This window comes from Ipomoea triloba, chromosome 9 (assembly GCF_003576645.1).
Source record: "Ipomoea triloba cultivar NCNSP0323 chromosome 9, ASM357664v1".
Lineage (NCBI taxonomy): Eukaryota > Viridiplantae > Streptophyta > Magnoliopsida > Solanales > Convolvulaceae > Ipomoea > Ipomoea triloba.
Window position 1 is genome coordinate 887,082 of NC_044924.1, and position 22,389 is coordinate 909,470.

The 22,389-nt window shown below is 35.8% G+C and overlaps 6 protein-coding genes and 1 long non-coding RNA gene across 9 annotated transcripts; 3 read left to right on the forward strand and 4 right to left on the reverse strand.

Annotated features, from left to right (window-relative positions):
* Positions 1–109: 109 nt before the first annotated feature.
* Positions 110–2,382, forward strand: LOC116030270 (protein RER1A-like). Its single transcript, XM_031272465.1, has 4 exons — positions 110–223; positions 977–1,347; positions 1,714–1,894; positions 2,038–2,382. The coding sequence occupies exons 2-4, from the start codon at positions 998–1,000 to the stop codon at positions 2,092–2,094; spliced, it is 588 nt and encodes a 195-aa protein (XP_031128325.1). The 5' UTR covers positions 110–223; positions 977–997; the 3' UTR covers positions 2,095–2,382.
* A 138-nt stretch (positions 2,383–2,520) lies between these two features.
* On the reverse strand, positions 2,521–4,465 carry LOC116030269 (probable pinoresinol-lariciresinol reductase 3). The gene is made up of 5 exons (XM_031272464.1): positions 4,211–4,465; positions 3,998–4,132; positions 3,538–3,775; positions 3,051–3,254; positions 2,521–2,922 (listed from the first exon to the last, which is right to left on the reverse strand). The coding sequence occupies exons 1-5, from the start codon at positions 4,400–4,402 to the stop codon at positions 2,768–2,770; spliced, it is 924 nt and encodes a 307-aa protein (XP_031128324.1). The 5' UTR covers positions 4,403–4,465; the 3' UTR covers positions 2,521–2,767.
* Positions 4,466–5,166: 701 nt separating this feature from the next.
* LOC116028959 (probable pinoresinol-lariciresinol reductase 3) lies at positions 5,167–6,049 on the reverse strand. The gene is made up of 3 exons (XM_031270816.1): positions 5,795–6,049; positions 5,593–5,716; positions 5,167–5,183 (listed from the first exon to the last, which is right to left on the reverse strand). The coding sequence occupies exons 1-3, from the start codon at positions 5,984–5,986 to the stop codon at positions 5,167–5,169; spliced, it is 333 nt and encodes a 110-aa protein (XP_031126676.1). The 5' UTR covers positions 5,987–6,049.
* Positions 6,050–6,644: 595 nt separating this feature from the next.
* LOC116028382 lies at positions 6,645–8,415 on the forward strand. The gene is made up of 5 exons (XM_031270090.1): positions 6,645–7,106; positions 7,198–7,277; positions 7,693–7,811; positions 7,975–8,051; positions 8,146–8,415. Exons 1-5 carry the CDS (start codon positions 6,875–6,877, stop codon positions 8,169–8,171), a joined length of 534 nt encoding a protein of 177 aa, XP_031125950.1. The 5' UTR covers positions 6,645–6,874; the 3' UTR covers positions 8,172–8,415.
* A 1,048-nt stretch (positions 8,416–9,463) lies between these two features.
* LOC116028743 (transcription factor bHLH63-like) lies at positions 9,464–12,069 on the reverse strand. Of its 3 annotated transcripts, none has more exons than XM_031270555.1 (7): positions 11,388–12,069; positions 11,092–11,292; positions 10,847–10,981; positions 10,679–10,750; positions 10,403–10,597; positions 10,205–10,304; positions 9,464–9,719 (listed from the first exon to the last, which is right to left on the reverse strand). In XM_031270555.1, exons 1-7 carry the CDS (start codon positions 11,706–11,708, stop codon positions 9,712–9,714), a joined length of 1,032 nt encoding a protein of 343 aa, XP_031126415.1. In that variant the 5' UTR covers positions 11,709–12,069; the 3' UTR covers positions 9,464–9,711. The 3 variants fall into 3 exon arrangements, with proteins under 3 accessions (XP_031126415.1, XP_031126412.1, XP_031126414.1); XM_031270552.1 differs by having other exon boundaries at positions 10,205–10,307; XM_031270554.1 differs by lacking the exon at positions 9,464–9,719 and adding an exon at positions 9,746–10,123 and having other exon boundaries at positions 10,205–10,307.
* On the forward strand, positions 10,162–11,299 carry LOC116028744. The gene is made up of 2 exons (XR_004100203.1): positions 10,162–10,265; positions 10,865–11,299. It is a non-coding gene; the product is annotated as an uncharacterized LOC116028744 (long non-coding RNA).
* A 6,939-nt stretch (positions 12,070–19,008) lies between the features above and the next one.
* On the reverse strand, positions 19,009–20,136 carry LOC116028850 (glycine-rich RNA-binding protein GRP2A-like). Its single transcript, XM_031270685.1, has 2 exons — positions 19,908–20,136; positions 19,009–19,592 (listed from the first exon to the last, which is right to left on the reverse strand). The coding sequence occupies exons 1-2, from the start codon at positions 20,019–20,021 to the stop codon at positions 19,236–19,238; spliced, it is 471 nt and encodes a 156-aa protein (XP_031126545.1). The 5' UTR covers positions 20,022–20,136; the 3' UTR covers positions 19,009–19,235.
* Positions 20,137–22,389: the final 2,253 nt, after the last annotated feature.

The following is a 22,389-nucleotide window of genomic DNA, read 5'->3' on the forward strand; positions in this document are numbered from 1 at the left end:
GAAAAAAAAAAAAAAAAAAAAAAAAAAAAAAAAGTAAAATGACCAAAATGTACAACGTACGGCAGCTGAAATGCATAAAAAAAAATATAAAAAAAAATTCTGCAAATTTCTCAACTCTCTGCCCCTCCGTTGCAGAGATAAAAACAGTGGTTGTTGAGCTGAGAAGAATCAGAAGATCTTCCCAAAGAGATCCACTCTTCTTCTTCTCACTTTTCACTCCAAGGTATGTCTACTTCTTCATCCTTCTTTCCATTTATTAAACCTAATTTAATGTTTATATGCTCTGTTCTACGATTCTATGAAACGTGAAATCCCTAATTTGTAATACACACACGCAATGGGTGCTGTCTTTACATGGAATGATTTGAGCTGTGATATCTAATCTCTCAGTTATAGATCTGCTTCTTCTTCGCTTTTATTTTGTTAGCTTCGGTGCTGCTGTTTGTATTTTTAGCTATGGACTTAGGGTTTATTGCTATTTTGTTTTTCTTGTGCATTTCCTGAATGAATGTTTGAGTGATGCTGAGAAAGAATGAGGTGTGTGAAGGGACATTATAACTTGCAACTAATTGGGGAAGGGGAGGTTTTGAATTTGTGATTATATAAACTGCATCTAGGTTTCCCCTTTTCGTGTACAAAGTTCTGAGATATGCAATGAAGAGGGCTTGGCAAATTGGTTTGAGTGTATAAATATGCAACTATAGAGTCTTGCTTTTGATGAGTGGTTGAACTTCTGTGGGGCCTTGTTAGGTTGATTTTGAAGCTTAGTCTTGATAGCTGAGTTATACTGGCATCTGATAGTGGGCACTGAACAGAGCCTCCCAAATTAATTATTGTCTCTTGACCTTTGGGAATACATAGTCACGTAGATCACTTGGCTAAAGTTTAACTGGCTGACTTGCAATGTTTGTGTCTATCTGTGTGCATGCTTCAGAACTAAAATTGTGGACTAATTACTGTGTGATGGAGTTTGTAGGGGTTGCACTATTGAGGTTTTATGGAGGGTGTTGGAGGCGATGGTCCATTAACTGCTGCAGCACTGAACCAAAGGAGGCATGAATTTTCGAGGATATTCCAGTATTATTTAGATAAAACTACACCCCATGCTCTATATAGGTGGATTGGGACCTTCGCCTTAGCATGTCTTTATGCTTTGCGTGTCTATTATGCCCAAGGATTCTACATTGTGAGCTATGGTCTTGGCATCTACCTACTGAATTTGCTGATTGGTTTTCTGTCACCTCTTACTGACCCAGAGCTAGAACCTTCAGATGGTCCTACGCTGCCTACGAAAGGCTCAGATGAATTCAAGCCGTTCATTCGCCGGCTTCCAGAATTCAAGTTTTGGTATTCTATAATCTGTTAGCTCTCATTTTGATTTTAATGCTAATCAACTTGTTTTGAATATTGGATTTTGTCAGTATTTTTATATTTTATTGTATGCTGGTTCAACAAAATAGGTTGATGTAGTAATCCAGGTGAATAGAAGGGCTAAGATGTGCAGTAGTAACTAAATTTGCTCTCATGAGAATAAGTAGAGGTAGTCCGTCACTTTAGGTGCCAAGTATGAAATATAGGCAAGAGCTTGTATGCTACTCTTGGTGTTCTGTATGAAGTTATAGTATGGTGGAAGTTATAGTATGGTGGAAGGGTTGATCAATATCTTACTTTTATGTTGCAATGATGTTTGCTGTTCTCTCTTTTTGGTTTCAGGTATGCTATCACTAAGGCATTTTGTGTGGCATTTGTGATGACCTTCTTCTCCCTGTTTGATGTACCTGTCTTTTGGCCAATATTGTTGATCTACTGGATTGTTCTCTTTGTGCTCACAATGAAGCGCCAAATTATGCACATGATCAAGTATAGATACATCCCATTTAACACTGGAAAGCAGGTGCGCTCATTAGATTGTATCATTTTGTATGTATATTTCCCTGTGCAGGCATTATTATGTCAAGTTAACAACTAGTTGGGGAAGTTAAGTGTTAGCTTTGGATTATGTGATACTCATGGTGGTTTCATCTGTTATTGTAACAGAAGTACGGTGGTGGAAAAAGAGCGGCATCAGGCGCCAGCAGTTCAAGAGCAGACTGAACTTGTGATACCTTCTGCCCACCAAGGAAGAATCGAGAGTAAGGAGGAACAATGAAGAGGCAACCCCCAGATGGATAGAAAAGAGGCTTGGGTTGCTGCTTATCTTTACTTATTTTGGATTTGTACTTTATTAGTTCAATATGGATTTGAATACGATGTCACAAAAATGTAGTTCCCTTGATGCAAAGTCGCAAACTATTATTTTTGTCAGGGGCCTTTTGCTCCACAAACTCATCTTATTTTAATACATCATACAAAGGATCAAAATTTTGATGCATTTGTACTTTATAGTCTGTTTACAATCATGACTGGTATGTGTGCTTTACAATTGTATTGGACTATGATCACTGTTTTCTTCCCTATATGATATGAATTGGTCAGATTGTGAAATTTACATATGATCTTGTCTTCTAAATTTCTCAAGCCTTTGACACAACATTCACATTGTCTGTGAATGGTTTTGGATTATAAGGCATAATTCTTAGTTTTGAATATCCATTTCCAGCCCAGCTTGAACAGAAGATTCATCAAAGGGCATTGACAATCCAAAGACTAATGTCCAAGCAACAATGACACTAAAGAAAAGTGCACTTGCATGAATGGTAAACCTCGCTATGCATTAAAAGAGACATACTAGTTCTGAGTATAGATGAATATTCCACATCAGGGGATCTTACACCAGTGTTTCAAGAAACTCGCTTATGGTGGTGTATTTTGTATCTGGATAAAGTTGCGACCCTTCCAGTTCAACATCAAAGTAGGTCTGGTCCCCTTTGACAAATGCAGAGTATATGAAAACCATCTCCATATTATCTGGATAGGGAGTTTCTGAAACGAAACGAAACAACTCTGAGAAAGGTAAATATAAGGAGATATAGCCTAAATCAGTGCCAAAGCTTCTGCTAAAGTTCACTGATAGCTAATCACAGCATGGATAATCCAAGTAGTGGTAATACCTTTAATCTTCATTAGGAGTTCCTCTTCTGATACATAGTTCTTATCCAGTTTCTTACTAATTTTTCCCTCCCAGATCTCAACCAACTCATTCATAGAACATACATTTCCAGGCGGCCTAAGGTATAGCACTTTATTCAATGTTCGCGGATCATCCACTGTGTTGATGGTAAAAGCAGCAACATCATTTTCCTTCATGAATACACCTGGAGAAGATGCAGGAAAAGCAAGTCAAGACTATACTACTAAAATGGTATTTGAATACATCCAAACTAATCAAGCTTAAAACTTTGCCAGATAACATTAACAATAAGGGCAAATAACTGGTCCAAGACTAGGGTATTAAGCCATGGGAAATCTTAAGCTATTGGACATGCAAGAAAGGGCATTCAGTAAAATGCTTATATGCATTTAAAGCGAGGAGAAGAATCCAAGAAAACGGTAACAACTCAAAAAGTCAAAAGTAAGCTGATATGAATGTCATCTGACCTTTAACAGTTCCGTCTCCAAATATACTGACTTTGTCTCTTGGAGGGGCTTTCAGGCCTGGCTGAACAAGCGATGGCAATAAATAACTCGTGAAGAAGTTGCAGCAGACCAAGGTGTAAGGAATGCCTTCGGCTTCAACAAGTCGTCTAATTTCAGCTTTATTTGAATAGAAGTTGTTATCCAAGTCGGAAACCCGTGTTTTGTCAGGATCCAACCCAAATTCTGAAGGGATGAACCTCTACAACAATGAAAACCAGCACATTGAAAGACAGTAAACATGACATTTTCTTAGTCCAATAAAATCACTATACTAATTCTTTAAGAACATGAAGAAAATAGGAAAAGCTGCAATTTTATCTCCAAAATTTCTGATTTTTGGCAGGGTTTCATTCAATGCTCATACATTTACAGGGCACCAAAAATAGCTGTAAGATGAATGGAATAGGAGAGATATGATTACCTTAACGCAGCCAGCTTTTTTGATAGCCGGAATAAGAAGCTTTTGCTCCGGGACTTGCTTCGATGAAACGGCACATATTACAACATCAACTCGCTTGATTGCTTCAATGAGGCTTTCTTCATCTTGCAATGAACCCTGCCAAAACCACAAAAATCAAAATGAAAATCAATAGTAAGATAGATAGAGAGAGAGAGAGAGAGAGGAGAAACGTACCTTAAGAAGCGTGACGCCGGAGTGGGAGAGCAAGTGAAGTTTTCCCGATTTGTGGGGATCGGAAAATGCGGATTCTCTGACGAGGCCGAATGTAGGATGAGAGGCGTTGATGCTGGCCTTAGCTAGCTCAAAACCTAGCCGCCCTGTTACTCCGATTACTAATATCTTGCTCTTCTCCGCCTTCATCTCCATACCGCCGTCGTTATCCTGAGTCCTAACCACCGGAGCTCCGGCTTCCCAAACTTACTCACTTTCTAGTTTCTAGAACTCCGTTAATATCTAATTTAGTATTAGATTATAGTAATTTTTTATTTAGTCTAAATATCTTTTTATGCTTAATTGAATCTTCAATGACTAAATCAAGAAAACTTACTATAATTAATTATTAATTTGAGTAAAATCACTTTGAAGACTAACTTGAGAAAAACTATTGTAGTCGATGAAAAAATTAGACGTTAATAGAGGTAAATTTATCAAACTATCTCAACAAAAAACTCAATTAGGTAAAACTATCAAAATCGAATGAGAACCTAATTAAGGATAAAAGTCATTTAGGAACAAATTAAAAAAAAAAAAAACGCTATAGTCTAACTACATTGAATATTAACTATATTATTATAATTATTAATCAATCTTGTGATCTAATGAGCGAAGTGACTATACGCCCAGATATTAAGTTATAATAATAGAATCAATAGCAATAAAAATTATTATTGTTATCACGTTTAACAAGTGCTTAATATTTGGAGGGGAAAAATAATCAAGTCCAGAAATTTGGCTATTTTTGCTCTTGCTATTCTCTCCGATACGACATCTAGTAAGCAAATCAACGACAATTCAAAATATGAATATTTCTTCAATCCAGAGCGATAATACCTGATAGTGCTGGATTCAACGCGTAATTCAAAAGAGGCGGCGGAGACTGGCTGCTGGCTGGCTAGTCTTTAAAAAATTTGCTACTTTTTATGATCCTCTGTATAATTCGAACCAGAAAGTTCATCATTCACTTTAGAGTTTAGGCTTTAGCGTTTAAGAGAACTCAACAAAAATCATAATTCTTATTATCGAATCCAGTGAAATATGGAGCCTTTGATGGAGAACGAAGAGTACAACTGGAGGGAAGTGGTGCTTCCGTCGCTGATTCCGGTGGTTCCGCCGCCTGAACTGGACAGGGAGACCGGAGAGCGGCGAAGAGGCCGCGACATTATCATTGCAATCGATCACGGCCCCAACAGCAAGCACGCTTTTAATTGGGCCGTCACTCATCTCTGCCGTCTCGCCGATACCATCCATCTCGTCACCGCCGTCTCCAGTATGATTTCATTTACCTCCGGCATCTCACGCACTATGCCTTCTTTTTTTTTTTTTTTTTTTTTTTNAGCCAGCTTTTTTGATAGCCGGAATAAGAAGCTTTTGCTCCGGGACTTGCTTCGATGAAACGGCACATATTACAACATCAACTCGCTTGATTGCTTCAATGAGGCTTTCTTCATCTTGCAATGAACCCTGCCAAAACCACAAAAATCAAAATGAAAATCAATAGTAAGATAGATAGAGAGAGAGAGAGAGAGAGGAGAAACGTACCTTAAGAAGCGTGACGCCGGAGTGGGAGAGCAAGTGAAGTTTTCCCGATTTGTGGGGATCGGAAAATGCGGATTCTCTGACGAGGCCGAATGTAGGATGAGAGGCGTTGATGCTGGCCTTAGCTAGCTCAAAACCTAGCCGCCCTGTTACTCCGATTACTAATATCTTGCTCTTCTCCGCCTTCATCTCCATACCGCCGTCGTTATCCTGAGTCCTAACCACCGGAGCTCCGGCTTCCCAAACTTACTCACTTTCTAGTTTCTAGAACTCCGTTAATATCTAATTTAGTATTAGATTATAGTAATTTTTTATTTAGTCTAAATATCTTTTTATGCTTAATTGAATCTTCAATGACTAAATCAAGAAAACTTACTATAATTAATTATTAATTTGAGTAAAATCACTTTGAAGACTAACTTGAGAAAAACTATTGTAGTCGATGAAAAAATTAGACGTTAATAGAGGTAAATTTATCAAACTATCTCAACAAAAAACTCAATTAGGTAAAACTATCAAAATCGAATGAGAACCTAATTAAGGATAAAAGTCATTTAGGAACAAATTAAAAAAAAAAAAAACGCTATAGTCTAACTACATTGAATATTAACTATATTATTATAATTATTAATCAATCTTGTGATCTAATGAGCGAAGTGACTATACGCCCAGATATTAAGTTATAATAATAGAATCAATAGCAATAAAAATTATTATTGTTATCACGTTTAACAAGTGCTTAATATTTGGAGGGGAAAAATAATCAAGTCCAGAAATTTGGCTATTTTTGCTCTTGCTATTCTCTCCGATACGACATCTAGTAAGCAAATCAACGACAATTCAAAATATGAATATTTCTTCAATCCAGAGCGATAATACCTGATAGTGCTGGATTCAACGCGTAATTCAAAAGAGGCGGCGGAGACTGGCTGCTGGCTGGCTAGTCTTTAAAAAATTTGCTACTTTTTATGATCCTCTGTATAATTCGAACCAGAAAGTTCATCATTCACTTTAGAGTTTAGGCTTTAGCGTTTAAGAGAACTCAACAAAAATCATAATTCTTATTATCGAATCCAGTGAAATATGGAGCCTTTGATGGAGAACGAAGAGTACAACTGGAGGGAAGTGGTGCTTCCGTCGCTGATTCCGGTGGTTCCGCCGCCTGAACTGGACAGGGAGACCGGAGAGCGGCGAAGAGGCCGCGACATTATCATTGCAATCGATCACGGCCCCAACAGCAAGCACGCTTTTAATTGGGCCGTCACTCATCTCTGCCGTCTCGCCGATACCATCCATCTCGTCACCGCCGTCTCCAGTATGATTTCATTTACCTCCGGCATCTCACGCACTATGCCTTCTTTTTTTTTTTTTTTTTTTTTTTNTTCTAATTTTTATGTTTTTGCTAGACGTGAGAAATCAGATTGTGTACGAGATGACACAAGGACTTATGGAGAAGCTTTCTGTTGAAGCTTTTGAGGTTGCCATGGTAATTACAAATGTCTGCTTTCATTTTATTGTGCTAAGTCTTCTCTTCAATATATGCTTCATTATTTACAGTATTTCTTTAAGGTTTCTGCTTTTATCCTATTAGACTATGCCTTTATCCATGTCTCGCTGGATTTTCATGCAACAGAATTATTTTCATTGTGTTTCATTATTCAATTGTTTGATGAAATGTGTGATATGCTAGAAATAGCATGGAGCTAACTGATAATGTACTGCATTCTGTAATCCTCTAAAGTCTAATTTATATAAACAATCATATCAATGCCAATGATTGGCCCGGCATGTTTGGTTTTGAAGGTTGTTATTTTTCTAGTTTTTTTCTGTGAATAGTAGGGTATATAGTTTCCGGTTTTTGCTTTCGAAGTCAATAACTTTGGAGTATGTTGTGGTAACAGGTAAAGACAAAGGCTAGGATTGTGGAAGGAGATGCTGGTAAGGCAATATGCAAGGAAGCAGACAGGTTGAAGCCTGCAGCTGTGGTCATGGGTACAAGGGGCAGAAGCTTAATCCAAAGGTCTGTAATTCTCCCTCTCTCATGCAAGCATGTTCACAAATTAACACGTGTACCTGTTCCTGTTTTTTTTTTTTTTTTTTGAAAGGACGTGTACCTGTTCCTTAGTTCCTTCTTGTGTGCATTTGTCATGACATGCCTTATTTGCTTGTATATTTCTTTTCAGTGTTTTGCAAGGAAGTGTAAGTGAGTATGTCTTCCACAATTGTAAAGCAGCCCCTGTAATTATAGTGCCCGGAAAAGGTATCATTTGTAAACCTGCCTGCTATTTTGGCTCTGTGTAACTTTAGATAGTAATGGTTTATGGATTTCGAACTAATAATACTATGCAAAACAGATGCTGGTGATGAATCTGTGCTCTAGTGGAACTCCTGATTCCCAAATGATGATTGACTTCATTTTACGTGTGATGAGTGATCGTGGTCATGTATGTAGTAGCCGCAGCTGTTTTATTTAGGTTCCTTCCCAAGTATTGTTGATTGATATAGGAAGATTTATGTAATTCATTAATGTTGTATGTATGTATTTAAGACGGGTTGTTAAAATCACTGAACTTGTTGACAGTGCAATTTTATCTTATGATTATGATTGATTAATACCTGATTGGCTTACTGTGTATACATTTTTTTTCATCTTTGTTGAGGGCATATTAGTTTTTGATGGATGCTTTTGGTTTGGTTTATTGAATATTTGAGCCTATCTCTTAATTAATACTGGTAATGAAAATACTCTTGCATAATTTTTATTTTGTTATTATCATTTTAGGTATTATTTTCAGTTCCCTTGTTGTGACTGAGGATACTGATTCTTATGTTCCTCCTGGAAATTGATTATGATTCTTTAGAGAGTGTTGATTTTAGAAATATCAATGGGAGGGATGTAACTGTAGCCACATATTTGAAGAGAACTTTTTGAAGATAATAAAGAAGAAAAAGCCTTCACCAAGGGCAATGGACCCTTGAAATAGGGCAAGCAAAACCAACTTTGCCCTTCATTTAAGCTAGGAGATCTTGTCTAGGGATGTGGTGGGTCCTTCTCTTCTAGTATGTGGCTTGAATTTGAAGCCTAGGAAATGCTACTGAAGACCAGGAACAATGAACACAATGGCGTAAGGCATGGGTTAAGTAATGACTAGCCACCATTTACGATTGCAGGTCATTATATACTCATGTACTTGTATTATGTATACAGAGATAGTGTCAGTCTATGCAACTTACCAGGTAAGTCACCATGACCCAACGGTAAAGGAAAAGAATAGAATGTTTAGCCTCTGTGTAGAGTAGAGAAACATAGCATTCAATATCATTTATTATTCTGAAACCAGTTGTTTTGTTGTCTATTGCTAGGGTCTTAAATCAACACGTCTCATTCGGTCCCAGCCAGATTGGGGCCATTGTTGTCCACTTGTTGGGTGCTGTTCTCTGTTTTTCCTCTTGGAAAGTTTCATTCTTAATCTAGTATGATTAACAACTTGTGCCATTTGGCAAGCATGACCCATCAGTCATCACTCATAGGCTATCTTAATCTATGGCCACTGTATGGTATACATCCTTAAAACTATTTTTAGATTCTTCTGTTGTGGATGCAGACATGTAATTGTCATCTGCCAGTGGCAATGCAATTCAGGATCAACAAGAGAAAGGTAATATACTCAATTGCTAAAACTATCTTTCTTAAATTGAAACTTCTGCTGCAGGATTCTTGTTCAATATATATACAACAGCTTCTCTTTTTATAAAATATAAGAGTTGCATAATGATAGCATACTGCCAGTATGACATTTGTATACCTTATGTATACATACAGACATATATGTTTATGTACTTGGAAGAAAGAATCAGCTAGTATTTGGTAACTTCTGAAAGAACTGATTCAAGAATCTCCATCCTTGGATTACTGCCTTCTACAAACCTGCAATATGAAAAAAAAATAAAAAAATACTTAGCTTAAGCACTTTGACTCTTTGAGTGGAATTTTCATTAAAATATACTGGGTGTAAACTATAGTCCTGTTTCACTTATTAGTCTTAATAATGCATAATGGTTATGTGGTCATGGAAGGTCACTCTGTCTCTACTTGGTCAAGTACCGGTTTGGTTGTCCCTGGAGGCTGGATTTTGAGTTTATCATTATCCAAAAGTATTAATAGTATTTTTTATTAAAAAAAAATCTGTTTAATTGGAAAACAAGGAAAAAGAAAGATACCTAACAGGCAACTTTCATGGCATACATCAGAGGGCCCAACTATTCCTTTTTGCAATCTCATATACTTTTTGTGGGCTTCTCAGGTCTCAATCATGTAGTGATATCTCTACTCTGATTATTTCCTTTTCTATGGTTTTATCAGTAACAGGAAAAAAAAAAAAAAAAACTTGAGCACTTGCTAGATCTGCTTACCCATAAATGGCTGTGAAGTGAAGGATGCTGATCTTCCTTGTTGAACCTCCATGGCATACAGGTTTTGTAACTCTCCATCCCAAATTGGACAGGTCTGTCCCTGCTGTTTTTTTCAAGTAAAAGTATGTTAGGGTGAAATGATGATTGATGAATAAATTGTAGTGTGGTAGAGACTATAGATGGGGACTAAATACTTACATTTATACCGGACGAATTGAGGAGTGTTTTGGGTACTGAGACATGAGAATTAATGGTTCTTCTAAGAGCCATATCTGAAGGACTTATGCCCATTTCCAATCCCGAAGATGCAACTAATTGCAGCAGATTGAAAGGAGTAGACACATCTGATATTATTCCGACCGGGGGAAAATTAGATGGACTAGATTGAAACATCTGGAGATAAAAACCAAGAAGCTTAATAAGATAGGGAATATGATATTTATTTCTTGACTGTATCTAAAATATATTGTTTACCTCTTTGGTGAATAAACTGTCAATATTGAAATCGAGTCTTGGATTAACAGCAGCCAGTTTCATTGACAAGAACTGTCGTGTCGATATGAATGCAGATCGAGTTTAGCATTGAAAACATAGTTGAAAAACAATAGTAGGGTCATCATGTCTGGTTTTCGATTTTCATACCTCTACTTGTTTTTGCAGTGACTGGACATAGTTGATTATCTCATCTAGCATTCCAGCTTTCCCAGTGATCTTATTGCACCCCGGTACTAGATCCTGCAGGTATCTCATTCTCTCACTGATTTTTTCCCTCCTCACCTGCAAATTATTCAACACAGTATATGCATTTGAGCTTTGAGATGCATGAGAATTTTGATCTGATATAGTAGAAGATTGATGAATACTAATTAATTTTCCAACTAACTCACTCTTTCTGCTAAGCTATGACTGTCTGTGGCTTGGCCCCGTCGTGCCCGGACATGAATGTAGTCTGGCTTTTTGTCTTGTGTTACCTTGGAAGTGTCAGTGCTGTGTTCTTTCTTGCTATTGTTGTTAGTGTGCTCTGTTCTGACGTCTTCTTGTTGGCATCCTTTCAGCTTCCTGTCCTTTCTTTCCTCTTCTGCAACTGCCTGAAAATATTGTCAAATCTTTTTAGACCATTCATTCATTCATTCCAAGCTAATACTGTGATTGAAAAGGGAACGAGGACAAATATCTTAATTACCTTGTCGGTTTTTCTCCTCTTGTAGCTCTCTCTTTCCAGCTTTTCCGCCGGAAAAGCGTCTTTCTTTTTCCCGGCGGATATTGTCTCCGCCGCTGCTGCGGCGGCGGCTGGTGAGCAGCTGGAAACTGCGAAATTCATTCCAATAATGTCTGAGTTCCGTTCAATCCATCCATTCTCCAGAATCTGGATTAGATTCTGATCGTCATAGTTCATCAAACCTTGAAATTGCTGGTGAGCTTGAACCGGCGGGAAAAGCATACTGCTACTCATAATCTGATCACTAGTCTCTCCTCCGCCGCCATAGCCACCACTTCCCAACATATCTTTCAGCTAGCTACCAGCAACAAGCTAAGCACTTCCAAAATTATTTCTTCTCTCTTTCCTTCAATGGCGGCAGTTCGTTAATCCGGCCTACTATACTTATTAGGTTACTTTAATTTTCCCCCATCTCCGGTTTCTCGTACTATTTTCTAATACTGTAACGCAATTTGTTAATTTGTCTTGTCGGGAAAACTTGTTGAGAGCTGAGAGAGAGAGAGAGAGAATATGCATGAAGGACGAAGAGCGGTGAATATATAATATATGAGCATGGAAAAGGTGGTGGGAATGGGAATGTGAGAAAACTGGCATGAAAGAAGTTGGAGAGCGAAAGAAAACGATAACGCCAGTCGCCAGTGGCTGGCTGATTGGCAACTCGGTTGGGGCAAAGAGCCATGTAACCTAGGCAAATTATAACATGGATCAAACCGGGTATACCTTGTATTGTAGACCCTAGTTAAAAAATAACATTAATTAACACATTCTATATATACAGTTGACAGTTTCCGTACACATAACTATCATATTTTGTGTCAATAATTATCAGATTATTTATTTACATGTTCAAAAATTATTAACTATAGGTACAAAATGTGTTAACTGAAGATACAAAATTTTTGTATAACAATTGTGAACGTAGCTACAACGGAAGCTATGGTCAGTGGGTCCATGTTGACACGAGCATGTGAGAATGTTTTGAGACCACAAGGAGAAGCCCAATTGTGATTTGGGCTTTTGGGTATCCCATGGCCCATGGGAGGTCGTCGTCGTCGTTCTTTAGTCCCCGTTGATACATGCTTGTCGCTGGACCCGTCAAAGGTGACATGTCAAAGCCGCGACGTGCATGGTGACCATAGGGTTTCTGTGCCAAAAACTTAGGGAAATGCATGCCACACTGAATCAAACCCCTACCCCAACACATTCCCTTAATAATAATCGAGTCGCACATGATCCTTACTTAAAAATTAAAACAGTCGTATCAAAGTCAAGTCTTTTCTACTAAAGTTAACATCTTAATCAAAGTCTTCTATCATTTCCGAATCATATATTATCGGGCCGAATCAAGCGAAGCATATTGGAGTTTGCTTAACATAGAATCGGTCTTCCAAACTAAGTAATTCTCATATCTTTTGCCTCCCTTAGCCATGAAATTATTTTCATTTACTTATATTTGAAATTTAACCTCTAAATAGTATATATATATCACCAATTGATCCATTATATTGCAACCATTTCCTATTAGTACCATAGTTTGCTTCATTTTAAATAGTAAAATCATTGTGCGATTAACAGTTGTTTGATTGATTGCATGGTTTCCACTTGGAGTTTGGAACAAGCATAATTATAGAGTAGACTTTTGTCCCAACCATAAGGATAAAGTTTTAATTAGGCACATTACAACATGTATGAGCAAGTGGATTTCTATTTTCTATATATATATATATATATATATATATTGGGTTTATCGAGGCAAACCCCACTCCTCTTCCGAGTATGTGAGTAAACCCTCGCCCTGTGATCCTAGCCGGCAAAGGACCACAAGGAGGTTAACCAGCCTAGGTTGCCCATAGCTGACCGGCTCAAACCCGGGTGGCAGACGGTTTCGAACTCAGGACCTCACGGCCGCGAGCGTCTTGGTCTTGCCACTCAGGCTGCCCTTACGGGCATATATATATATATATATAGACACACAAAATGATGCTTGTTGAATGGTTCAGTGTATGAATTTTTGTGATATTATATTAGACTTGTTCATGGACCACTCAGGAAAGGGTGCATCACAATCAAGGGACAACATGATCCATAAAAGATTTCACATCATTTTCAATCTCCATTATGTGATCAATGCCCATTATTATTATATTGATTGTTACTTTTTTATTCTTTTTCGAAATAATATTTTAACTTAAAAAATAAAGTTAAAAAAGTTGTATCAATTTAATTTAAAAAGTACCTATAATATAAGCAAAAAGTAATAACGTTTAAGTTCCAGACTAGATGAAATTTAAAGATGTATAGGCCAAGGTAAAAGGTAAGGTAATTAAGGAGTCATATTAGGCTGAACATCATCCGATGTATGGTGGTGATATATATACTTCTGAAAAGAGAGTAGATTTCCTGTTGGTTATACGGAGCACATATATATAACAGATTCTTATGTTTTCTTATTGGTCACTGTTTGCCTGTTTGGCATTGTCTAGTCTTAAGAAACATTATGGGACACTTAATACTAGATTAGTAAGATGACACTCACTTAGCCCTCCATCATGGTTGAGATATTTTTTTTTACATAATCTTAACTTTTAGACAATTAGCTTTAAAGAAGATTTTAGAATCATTGACTTGATTTCAATCGCGTTCTCAAATCTCAATTATATTTATATTTTTATTTCACATATAATTGATGTGATTGATAAAAGTTTAATTAAGGTATAAGAATAATGTTTCTTTGGGATTAGTAGGATAACAATTTGATGGTGAAAAGGAACCCTGGGACTCTGGGAGGATGAAGAGTGGATCTTTCAACTTCAATTCCCCCTCCCCCACCACCCCAAAAAATGTAATAAACTTTTTTTAGGAAAAAAAAAAAAGGAGTGAGAGAGGGTGATGAGTGTGGGGATAGGAATGTAGAGTATGACCCATCACAACTTGTCTTATGGTAGATTGGAGTATCCATTGCCAGATTCCAACAACTTATTTGCCTCTTCTAAAATGTACATACATCACAATAATATATATATATATATATATAAAATGTACATACATCACAATAATATATATATATATATATATATACACTTAAATTGGCCGGGTCATAGATTCAACGGGTAATCCTTTTAAATGTATTTTAAAAAAATTTAAATATTATTAGATCACTCTTACCGGATGAGATCATATAGCAATTAGGGTTTATTGTAATATGATCAATTAATAAGTTAAGTTATATAATGAAAAAAGGCAGACCAGTAATCANAATCCTTTTAAATGTATTTTAAAAAAATTTAAATATTATTAGATCACTCTTACCGGATGAGATCATATAGCAATTAGGGTTTATTGTAATATGATCAATTAATAAGTTAAGTTATATAATGAAAAAAGGCAGACCAGTAATCACTTTATACAAAAAAGTTAATCTTAATAAAACTTTATACGGGTAATTATTAAGCTAATTATCTTCCTAGTAGTAATTTAGATGGAATTGTCCCATCAAAAAAGTAAATTGCATGAATGCATGCATGGGACCAGCTGGCCTCCATATATATATATATATATATATATATATATATATATATATATATATATATATATATATATATATAATATATACACACATATATAATATCCATATATATCATCCTCTCATTGTCATATATCGCTTTCTATATATTGTGGGCTACGTTAACGGAAAACCACCTTCCTTTTGCTTTGCCACTAGCAGCTAGCTAGCTTTACCATATATGATATACCATTGCTTCTTAAATCTTAACTATGAGTTTTTTTTTTTTTTTTTTTTTTCCTTTGTTAACTATGAGTTGACACTACACTTCAAATCTCTTTTCCTTTTCCAAACACTACTGCCCTTCATCTCCACAAATTATAATATTATATTGCCTGAGTTCATATTGAAATATGAACCTTAATTAATACATATTTGTTATATATGTTTTTTTTTATGTGTACATTTTTAATATACTGCATATCAAGATGAACCTATAATAAAAATGAATTAGTATTATATTAAAAATAAATGTATATAAGGTGTTTACATTCTAAATTGCTATAGATTTTTATGTATATATGATGGTGTCCACATAGAATCCATATCTTGGTGGGCTGGTCACCAACTATACAATTATCTATGAATAAAAATATTTTATATATTGTTTTTTATTTATTTGTTTTGTATGCACCATGAGGATCGAGAAAACAAAATTATACTAAATAACGTAACCTTAAAACAGATGATACCAAATGTATCAACAAAAAAGTATAGTGAAGCATTGAAAATTACGGGTATTTATTTTTCTATGAATATTTTTGAACCCACCAACAGATTAAGTATGGTTATTTTTATTTATATTTCTTTTGGAAAAAGAAAAAAAAAATTGCATGTGAGGTGTGGGTTGGTGGTTCTTGTAGGAGTCCAAATTGGACCTGAAGTTGAGATGCTTTAATTTAAGCCCATAATAGAAAATAATAGTAATAATAATAACCCAAAATGGTGCAATCATAAGCAGACTAAATTTTTTTGATAATGAGAGTAATAAACTTATTTAAGTTGGTTTAATTGTTAATTTTGTAACCATAAAGTTTTAAGTTCAACTTCTTATGAAAGTAATCTATTAGCGTTATCTGTTTGAACTAATTTTTTATGAATAACTACTTAACCTAAGGTGGACAATGGACTTCAACCATAACCCAACAATAAACACATTACTTAATATAATGGAGTTAGTGAAACACACATGTTTCAATTAATAATCCATACACATGGCGAATTGGCGATATTGACCTCGAGGATTTTGATGCCATTCCATCTCCCATTAATGCATGTTCTAGGATTCCTAATAATTAATTATTAGATTCTAAATCAATTAATACTAATGTCTTAGGTGTATGCTATTTTATGAGGTTGTACGGAGTAATTGTTTATTCCCCTATCTTGGTTTAAGATTTTTTTTTTAACATATGAGACGTCATGCGTTCGAGCCTTAATTGAGGCATGATTCTTTGTATTTTGTAACAGAGTCAATATACTCAAAAAAAAAATGTATATCTTTCAAAAGGCATTAAACCCCTTATTTTCATAAATATTGTCAGCCATAGATTGCCCGATTTAGATAAGAATGATAAAACTTTTAGTTTGTAAAACCAAAAAGAAAAACGAGAGATGCACTAATATTTAATTAACACTACTTGGGAAAATACAGCTGATATAATTACGACAAATTTAGCGTACAGCTTAAACAACATGCGACAGTGAAATTGTACCGACGAGCTGAGGTGCCTCATCTCTCTGGAGTTTAAATTAGATTCCTTAACCTGTATTCATGTAAGTAAAAAGGTATATATATAGTTGTTAGCCTGAGTATTATACATTTACCAGTAAAATTTATTTAGTGCATACCTTTAAATAATGATTTCAAGTACATATATATATACTTGTTGGAAAATTTCTCAACATATTTGACTTAAAGGCACCTATAAGAAACCTCAAATTCTATTGGGCGGGGATCGTTAAAGGGCCAAGTCTAATTGGTGATTAGAGATTGTTGGACAGAGATAGGTGATGGGTAAAATCCAACACCCTACCTCTAAAATATGTGACAGGGTATATAAGAACAAGCTATAGTTTTGGTGTAGTACGTGATAAATGTTTCCTAACAAATTCTATAGGTAGAAGTAACTAGTCAATAGTCCTATCACAAGAGTACATTAACTGCTGATTTTTCTCCGGTCACTCAAAAAAAAAAAAAAAAAAAAAAAACCAAGCAAGCTTGCTAGTGGTACGTACCCTATGGCTGTTTTTGGTAACGATTAGAGGTCGTCCAGTAGGCGGGGAAGTGGACGCAACCGCTCTCAATAGACTTGACATCTCGTACGAGGATTTGGTAGTGTCGCCTCATTTCCTCCGCCGTCTTATGCCCTCCGACAGCCTTCGCAACGTTGGACCACCGGTCGGGAGTGTCCTTGTCGTACACCGCCAGCGCCATTTCAAACGCCTTGTTTTGCTCGGCAGTCCACGAACCGGCGCCGAGATAATAATCTGACTGTGATGACGCCATTGATATATGGATTTCTTTGCCTATTATTTGGAGCAAGTAATTAATGAACACAAAAAGAATGTGGTGAAAATTGGAAGGATTTTAATGGCTCTATGCTCTGCTGGAAGCCAATGCAGCTGTTTCTAACTTGTAACCTCATATTTCTATGTGGTATCTAGGCTGGAACTCAGTACTTTCCTTTTGGGAGAATCAATTCATATCACTTGATCACAAGATAATTGGTTTTTTTAGACCGATTTCATTATTATAGTTTTTTTATTGATATATTAATCTAGCTTGGCTTCACTACTTTCAAAGTGTTTGTTGAATTTTTTGACATTATTCATATTATTATTTGTACTAGAGCAATAGTAGAAGGCCACACAACACTCAAAGTAGACCAATAATTCTACACCTTAGCTTCCACATATTACATATAGCAATAAATGCATCAGTAAATCCTATCAACGCTTTGTCACATGAAAAGTTGGTTTATAGAAGTTGCCAAACACGTTACAACATATTCATTATTAGGCCGATGACTTGAGGATTAAGCATTCCACTTACACTTTCTTAATTGCCAATTTTGCTTATGACAAATGCATGTAAGTGTATAATAGTTATTTGAGGATGTGTGATGTGCACTCATGAATATAATCTCGCTATTGTATAATAGTACGCAAGTTAAACATAAAATGTAAAATGTGACTTAAGTAGATACGAGTACTGCTAATTAAACCATATCCCGACTTGGGTAATAACCCACAATCTATACAGAAAAGGTAAGTAAGAGAAAGAACTATGCTCTTAATAATAATACGCAAACTACACAACAATTAGGGTAGAGAGTGCGACTATTCATATACAAAAAATAAAGAATCATGAACGTGAAAGGTACAAAATGATGGAAGGTGTGGATTAGATCCTTTATGCGTGCATAAAAACTAGGGTCTGATCGATTAATTAATTGTGCGACTTGAAATTTACCTTTGCAATAACTATGAAACTAATTGTGCGACTTGAAATTTACCTTTGCGCAATAACTATGAAACTAATTGTGCGACTTGAAATTTACCTTTGCAATAACTATGAGGGCAGGATCTTGTGGGCTTAATTACAATTAATTCCAGGAAGATGTGACTACGGAAGTAAAAATTTAAAAATTAAAAAATTATACTTCATCCACTTCTACACTCCTTTCCACAAGTACACTTTGCATTGTTGCTTTACCGGAAAGTATGCATGCAATTATAATATTTTGCAAAATCAACGTAAATCCCTTCGGAAGGCATGCAATTGAACTTGTCTCCCAGCAACCAGCGGTCCCATATTAATCATGCATGTTTTATCATTTGATTTGATGTTAAACACACGTTAAACAGTACAACATGAATTCAATCCAAATACAAATAACATTTTTTGGGAAAAAGGAAAGATATACCGAATGCAATGCCTAATTAGTCTTAATTTAGAGAATGTTTAGTTTGAAAGAGTGTTAATAAGTACAGCGGATCCTTCATGTACGTAAATTCAAATTTGATACCAAACCAACCATGCTTTCATTCAAGACAAAAGTTTTGAGAATACAAATGTATAGATCAGAGTTGATCGAAGAGCAATACCACATTAGCACCAATACATTGTACCTTTAAAAAAATCGAAACCATAACAAATTCAAAGCCCACCCAACACGTTCAATTCGAGGACAAAAATAGAAAAACGACACTACAAGAGACAAATTAAACTCCTAAGGTAACTAATTCTAATTCCTCCAGTTGCCGTCTGAAGCACCACCGCCACCCCTAGAGTAACGGTCGCCTCCGCCGCCATAACGGTCACCACCACCGTAACCGCCTCCGCCACCATATCCACGTCCACCGCCGTAGCCACCCTCGCGACGGCCGTATCCGCCGCCGCCGCCACCTCCTCCTTCACGCCTTCCACCGCGGAATCCACCTCCGCCGCCGCTCCCGCGAGACTGAGCCTCGTTGACGGTGATGTTACGGCCGTCTAGGCTCTGGCCGTTCATCCCCTCTATCGCATCCCTCATGGATCGCTCGTCCTTGAACGTCACAAATCCGAAACCCCTAGATCTCCCCGTCTCACGATCATTAATAATCTGATTCCACAAAAACAGTCACAACCACATCAGATCCACAACAATCTATCCGCCAAAAAACACCACAGAATTCATTTCAATCAAACACAAAAATAGAATGAAAATATTTCAAAAAAAAAAAAAGCGATCGATCTTCAGCTCTTGAAGGAGAGGAAGATAGAACGTACCGTTTAATGGAAAGGAATAATAGTAACAAATAGAAGAGTAGATGAATGAAGTAACAGAGAGTAGCAAGTAGTAACATAGAGATCAAATGAAGTCAACAAAGCCGAATCGGCCGGATCGGATCCGATCACTGCTCTGCGAGAAACGGACCTTCGATTCGATGACCTCGCCGAACTGAGAGAAAGCGTCACCGAGTGTGCGATCCGTCGTGGCCCAAGCAAGGCCGCCGACGAAGCACCGATACTCCACACCTTCCGACGACATAATAATTTTGTTAAGAGAAATAATGAAACAGAAGAAATCAGATGGGAAGGGGAACAATGACGTGATTATATAGGTGGAGGAGGCGGTTAAAGGTTGCGCAATGCACACGCTGCTGGTTAAGCCTATCCTCACCCTTCTTAGGAAACCGTCTAAACCACCCTTCTATAATTGATCAACTCTCAAATTAAGAAATTTAATAAATAAATTTTACTTTAACTAAATCTCGAAGCATTGTGGTTACCATACTAATTATCCGAATAACTTGACTGGGAGAGTGTGAGTTGCTCCCAACATTTATATATAAGTTTATTGGTTAGTATTAAATTTATGAATTTTTATATACGAAAATCACATTCATTCACTTGAGCAATTTTTAAAAGGTGAATTGAAATTTTTATAGTTAAGTCATGTCGTCGAGACCATCTAAAATTCTCTTGAGTTGTTACTTGTAAACTAAATCGAGGTGTTGACAAATTATTGTGTGGACCTAAGTCCACCTTGCAATGTTAATTTGAATCTAAATTGTAAATATTCAGTATATAAATTATGATGGGTACACCTGGGTCCATAGTATAACTATGGGAGATTTGGAGATGCTTCAACTAGGCTTCAAGAATCATGGCTAAATTGTCAAACATATTTGGATCATACTAAAGCGATTAAATTGGGCTTTATAATCCACTTGTGCTTATTTGGATCCATTATCCCATAATGTTCAAATCCATTTATAATTTGAAACTTGGGAAATAAGAGGTGAGTAGGTGATGTATTGTAAATATGATAGCTTCAAACAATTTTATTCTTCTATGTTTTGGGCCTTAATCCTTTACGTATGGGCTTTAGCAGACCTAATTATATTGTTGGTCCAATACTTATTGTGCCAAACACTCCATATACCGATGATATATTTGGGCCTCTCAAGACATGATTTGGAATAAGAACGTATCGGGTGGGCTATATAATAATAACAACATCAATAATAATCCTTTAATAATAATAATAATAAAGTGAATTTATTGTCATAAGATATGGTCTAAGTGATGGAGAAGTAGTCATATGCTAAAATTGTGGGCAACTTGTCATTTTCGTTTGGTATTTCTCTTAGTGCAATCAAGATTAATGATACAATAATATAACACAATTATTTTTTTGATTGAATCTGTCAAATATTTACACTATATTGAGTTGATCTCTTACCAATTAAAGTTTGACCTAACTCTTGTTTATTCAATGTATTTTTTAAAAGGTATATGAAGCCCAACTGAATGAGACTCAACTGAATTAGTTTTATCGTACAAGAGTAGATGCCATTGCAATATGTATTAGAAAAAAGAAAAATTATAATATCACAACCGGAGAAAATCGGAATAAAAATATGTGATGGGCCCCAACTCTCGATTCCCCTCTCCATTCTTTGCTATCAAGTTTGGGAGTGGAGGTGGGGAGGCTTATATGACAATGTGAACTCAATGACTCCACTTTCGTATGGCAAATTGCAAAACAAAAATAAGAGATAAATAACAAATTACATTAAGAATATCTGTGCAATTGACTCAATTGAGAGAATGTTAACATAAACCAAACAAATGACTTTTTAAGTATGTGAATCATATTTCACTTTCTCGATCATCACTTTCGAACAATAATTATTATTCTTATAAATTCAAACCTAATCACTTGATGTGTTTTCGGAAAAGTACACGAAATATTAATGGACCTCCATAAACCATATTTATTCGTACTATTTCAACTACAAAAAGTTTATATAAATAAATACAATTTTGACATTTCCAAACCTATTTATGCTCGACATGCCCCTATTATTTAGCTATTGACCAATCGTGTCACCTTGACAGGCTGCCATTAAGCTAATTAATTATTATTATTTATTAATTAAAATATACGACACGCCACATTGACTCCGTATAATTTTGGTAGTGCAGGACTATAGGATAATTAATTTATTATTAAATATTATCTAATTATGGACTTTAAGCTATTTTAACTTTGAATATTATTGATTAATAATATTACATATCTACCCCTTTATTATTATTTTTTAGAATAAAACTTTGGCATTATATATGTGGTTTTCAAATGAGAGAAGTGAGGCCAAAAGTATAAATTTACCTACCAGTTGCTTAAGTAGATATATAAATAAACCTAACACGCAGTCCATGAAGAAATTTGTGTCTTTAGAAAACGACGAACCAAAAAAAAAAAGAGACATAATCTGCACTGACAATTGTCCCGAAAATGACTTCTCTTGCATGCTCTTCATTTTACATAGCCAAAAAAAAAAAAAAAAAAAAAAAAAAAATAAAAGTTAGGGGAATCTTGTTCCCATTCCCGGCTAGATATGACTACA